General features: G+C 35.1%; 1 protein-coding gene across 2 annotated transcripts in view; it reads right to left on the bottom strand.

Moving 5' to 3' along the window:
• Positions 1-5,394, bottom strand: part of LOC106462454 (muscleblind-like protein 1) — a 74,591-nt gene extending 69,197 nt beyond the window's left edge. For both annotated transcript variants that reach the window (XM_022389720.1, XM_013922374.2), the window contains exon 1: positions 4,697-5,394. In XM_022389720.1, the coding sequence (XP_022245428.1) occupies positions 4,697-4,858 (162 nt within the window). In that variant the 5' untranslated portion in view covers positions 4,859-5,394. The remainder of the gene's footprint in view (positions 1-4,696) is intronic.
• Positions 5,395-5,683: the final 289 nt, after the last annotated feature.

Raw genomic sequence — 5,683 nt, 5'->3', positions numbered from 1 at the left:
AACTGGTACAGAATGTTGCTATAATAGAGCATACCACATTATGCTCTCCTTAATACACAGTATAGTAACTGGTACAGAATGTTGCTATAATAGATGATACCACATTATACTGTCTTTAATACACAGTATAGTAACTGGTACAGAATGTTGCTATAATAGAGGATACTACATTATACTGTCTTTAATACACAGTATAGTAACTGGTACAGAATGTTGCTATAATAGAGATACCACATTATACTTATTAAGACACAGTATAGTAACTGGTACAGAATGTTGCTATAATAGAGGATACCACATTATACTGTCTTTAATACACAGTATAGTAACTGGTACAGAATGTTGCTATAATAGAGATACCACATTATACTGTAATCTAAAAGAAGTGTACTTTTATACTCTTTTTTTTCAACGAATTTCACGGCCGTCGATTATTCTACTGTGGGATTGTTTCACTCGATAAAACAGAAGGTACGCAGTCGCAAAGCAATGTTCACGTTTCTGTTGTGATCAGAATATGTGTATTTTTAATGACAGAATTGACATACATAACCGTGCTTGTGTATGGCAAATGATATGTATATATCATATATTATGTTTGAATTTTTTTAAACGTTTACTTGACTGGTACAATATTATCCAAAACATCTTTAACACTTGACTGGTACAATATTATCCACAACATTTTTAACACTTGACTGGTACAATATTATCCAAAACATCTTTAACACTTGACTGGTACAATATTATCCACAACATTTATAACACTTGACTGGTACAATATTATCCACAACATTTTTAACACTTGACTGGTACAATATTATCCACAACATTGTTAACACTTGACTGGTACAATATTATCCACAACATTGTTAACACTTGACTGGTACAATATTATCCACAACATTGTTAACACTTGACTGGTACAATATTATCCACAACATTTTTAACACTTGACTGGTACAATATTATCCCAAACATCTTTAACACTTGATTGGTACGATACTATCCAAAACATCTTTAACACTTGATTGGTACAATATTACCCAAAACATCTTTAACACTTGATTGGTACGATACGATATAAAACATCTGTAACACTTGACTGATACGATATTATACATTCGGTAAAGTTCGGTCACACATTTCAATCAATATTATGTCACAGCTGAGGGACACTACCACCCAAAAGCCTTCAAGTTGAATAGTACTGCTACTTCTAGCATCTAGGTTATACTTGACAAGAGTTCTATACACGTATTAGTTAATCACACAAAGTGCCAAGCAACCTTTAACTACAATCATCTGGAATATAGCTTCACTTTCAACAGTGGTAACTAAGACAAATACATATCATCACTTTCACGATTCGCTATCACAAAAAAATTCAGTTATAGAAAACATCGTTCCTAAAAAGTCAAATAATTCTATACAGTGTATTGATACTACCTCTGTTACACCAGATGGCTAACTTTAAGACACAGTTTCTATCGCCTCTTCATAGTTGTATATTTTTTCAGTCTGAATGTTTTTTGTTAATGTCGTTATTATACAGTAACATAGTTAAAAGGCATTTCACTAACATTACACACAATTTTAAAAATCATATTTTATTTTGTATGTTGTAGATTAAGTGATGTATAATACTTAACCACAAACAAACTCAGTAATCTGTGTCTTTGAAATATTGTTGTACGATACGCCATGTTGCAAAATTTTGCTGAATTCTTTTTTTTGTTGTTGTTGTTGTTTGGTTTTATCAGTTTGTTTGCTGTTACGCACAAAGTTACACAATTAGGCTATCTATGCTCTTCTCGCAGCAGGCATTGAAACCCGATATTTTGCGTAATAATCCCTCGAACTTACCGCTGATCCACCAGGAAGCCTCTTTATTTGGAATTTGGTATTCGTCGTTGTACTTGAAAATGCGTTTTAAAAGTGTTCTGTAATTTTACAAACAAACAGAAACGTTTAAATTATTCATCTGAAAGTGGGAATTCTTCATTAAAATTATAGAAACAAAATGTCATCCTTTAAGTAGTTTCAAATCATGGCTATTAATGTCTCAAATTTGACACATTTTATTCCTTTTAAATAATACGCCCAGTCTCAAATCTGGGATAACAAGAGAATTACACACGTTTGTTTGTTCCGAGTATTCGCGCACAACTTCACAAGGGTTATCTGCGATAGCCTTCCCTAATTTTGAGCTGATAGCCCAGAGATAAGGCAGCTACTCAACAGCATTCGTTGTCAACCTTTGGGATACTCTTGTTTGATCGAGTAATGGTATTTGAAAATCATGCTCATAGCACATCTATGGTCTGAAAGTGTGCGGAGCGCGTTTTTGCGCCAACGGAACAGAATGGGTGGAGTAGTATGTGACAATACAAAACAGAGCAGAAACTTGCCCCAAAACAGTTAATATGCAAAGTTACTTGTACAAGTTAAAGCAGGACAGTTTAAAAATGAATCTATTGAGTCAACCATGACACGTACAGTATTCCACCTCTGGGAAGCACGCAGCCAGTAATTCTTCAGCTCTGAGTCAACATGACACGTACAGTATTCCACCTCTGGGAAGCACGCAGCCAGTAATTCTTCAGCTCTGAGTCAACATGACACGTACAGTATTCCATGCAGCCAGTAATTCTTCAGTTCTGAGTCAACATGACACGTACAGTATTCCACCTCTGGGAAGCCAGTAATTCTTCAGCTCTCTTGCAAGTACTGTCATATGAAGAATCCAATTCTGTTCGTTAACCCCAAAACGGAAAAGAACTGGAGGAGATAAAATTATTTTCTTTTTTTGGTAGAATGTAGATGGAAATAATTTTTACTAGTCTGCCTGAGGTCATAGTGTTATTCTAACACACCTATATAGATTCTCGCTAAGACAATAATCATCGGGAACTGTAAAGACAACCTGCAAAATTTCTGTCACGATTACAGATATCTCGAAGGACAGATATCAGAACTATAAAAATAAAAGCCTACTTGTAAGTGTCAGGTAGCAAAATACTCGACGTCAACCAGTGGATACGATCACGATGGGATACCAGTTTTCTCTACAGAAAACAAGCAGTAAAAAAGATCAGAGAAGAAATTCCGTTGGTGCTAATAAAAATGTGAAACAGTAAAATAGAAACATCCTATTTACAGAACAGATATGTTTACAGAATCGTCGAAAGACAAGGACAACCATGACCAGAGAGGTGAGAGTGATTAACTTTGGAGAGATAGAAAACCCCTACGACAACTGTTTTCGTAGCAAAGCCAGAGCAATAGTTTCTTCAGATCAAGCCTTGCAGATAACAATACAACTTTTCCGGAATTGCGGATCTCGTTTGGACCCTACTTTGTTGCAAAAATTACACAAATGGTCCGGTTGACTCAGAAATTCATTGATCAAAACAAACGTAAAATGTAAACATGGGAATCACCTGATAATAAAGAAAGATGAATTTTTACCGCTTTATGTTTGAATACTGGAGTCCCCCGTGGACAGTTCTTTGTCGAATACTTCGCTATAGGAACTGAAAGCTCTTAATAAATCAACATTTAAACACGGTGAAAAGTCTTACCACATCGATTAATTATTCACTAGCCCACGATACGAGTTACAAACAACCATTGAGGATGTCTTCCAAAAAAATCTTCCTCCATTCATGAGGCAAGCTATTCATACGCATCCCAGAACTAGCAGGAGAAAAGATGCAGGAGAAAAAAGTTTGAAACGAACAATACCAGTTACCAGAACTATATTTCATTGCAAAGAATCAGTTGTATAACTGTTGAGAAGCTTAAAATTATAACTCTTTTTTTCTTTTCTGCTTTCCCCCTTTTGCCTGTGACAACGAATTTCCATGCACTCACAATTATTTTCTCCACATATGTGTGTGTATATAATGTATTTAGAATCATATTGCCATGTTTTGGATGCTTCATTCAGTTTTTGAGAAATCCATTTTCATACGCGAGAGCCGTCTCATAATTGTATGTATACGCCCTTACATAGGCCATGTGATAGCTGCCTGTTTGAAACAACAAATTGGATTTAATTAAATAATTTCTTGGCTTAATATAAGCTGGGTTGGAATTATCACCAATATAGCCCCCACCCCAATGCATCCTGCCCTGGTAGCGAATCTAATCATATGAAATCATTCCAATATATATTTGAAAGAAAATGTTTAAACATGAGCTCAGAAGTTTAAAGTTATAAAAAAGCGACTTCTTGTGGAATTGTTCACACAGATCTCGTCCTCTTTCATAATCGCAAACAGTCAACAGTTTGTAACATAAAAAATAAAACCTTTCTTTCTAAGATATGCATGTAGTTCAGAAAATGATTCTCAACCTTATTGTTGTTGGCATATATTATTATTGTCAGCTACTCTCTTTCACAAAAATCCTGCAAACGTCGCCCTAAACTGTTTAATATAAACTACTTTCTAATGACCCATAAAAACGAGCATTATTTGTTTTTCTGGGTAGGTTAATTTCACTTTTTTATACCTTGAATGACATTTAATAAAATCAAAGTACTGAAAACAAAGTTACAGTTTTCATATTGTCAATTCCAAACCTGGAAATGAAACGTATTTTGATCATACCTTAATTGAATCATAATACTGAAAACAAAGTTACAGTTTTCATATTCCAAACCTCGAAATGAAACGTATTTTGATCATACCTTAATTGAATCATAGCAGGCTGTAATTCGGCCGTTCTGGACTTCTACGTTAACGGGCGGATGGGCAAATTTACATTCTGTATCGGGTCGAGTGCATTTATTCCTCTGGTACTCTCTACACACTTCAAGCTGTAGCCAGCGAGAATCTTTCATGGCCATCATCAGTAGCTAGTTCGAAAATTATAAAAAATACAAATAAACAATCTGGTCGGTCGAGGACAAGAATGTCTTTACTAGGCTGACTGGCAACTTTTGGCAGGTAACGAAGAAGGAGAAGACGCAGGCTTGTTTTTGTGAGGTTTATTTAACCTTGTTATATTATCCGCAAATACTTGATTCCACGATCCATACAGTGCAATACGTCCACATTTATTATACACATACACACTAGAGTTCGATAATAGGAAAGTCACGTTCGAGGTTTTACCACTGAAATGTCCACTTCTGGCAAAAATCACAGATATGTTAACTAAAGAAAAAAGTCAGAATGAATTATATATATATATATAATAAGCAAAATTTTGGAATTAACTGTGACCGAACGCTGACGGAGTAACACTGCTACTTGTGAAATTAGGCGTTGTAACTCCTGATTAATGTTTTTGAGTCTGTTTTTCTCGGGACTGGGCGGCTGTTGGGACAGAATGGGCGAAGGTGGACGGGCAGCAAAGAATTTGTCCCTGAAGAAGTGACAAGTCCTAAAAACACAGAAAAAAAGAGCCTTCATTAATTTCTATATAACAGGAAATATGATAAAATATTCGGATGTTCAGTTCATGTTAAAAAACCATTTCTGCGCAAGAAATGGTATATATAAATGAAACGTATTTTATCTGCTATAATTTACTTCTATAGTAGAAACATATCACTATATTTACTTTACTTGCCTTTTGTTCTGTATACACATTTTACTATTGTTAATCGTTGCCCTGCCAACTACACCCACTTTCTACTAAAAAAAGCCGGCATGGCCAGGTGGTTATGGCG

Source organism: Limulus polyphemus, unplaced genomic scaffold (genome assembly GCF_000517525.1).
Source record: "Limulus polyphemus unplaced genomic scaffold, Limulus_polyphemus-2.1.2 Scaffold1170, whole genome shotgun sequence".
NCBI classification, from domain to species: Eukaryota; Metazoa; Arthropoda; class Merostomata; order Xiphosura; family Limulidae; genus Limulus; species Limulus polyphemus.
Note: the sequence above shows the minus strand (reverse complement) of the source record. Positions and strands in the feature narration are given on the sequence as shown.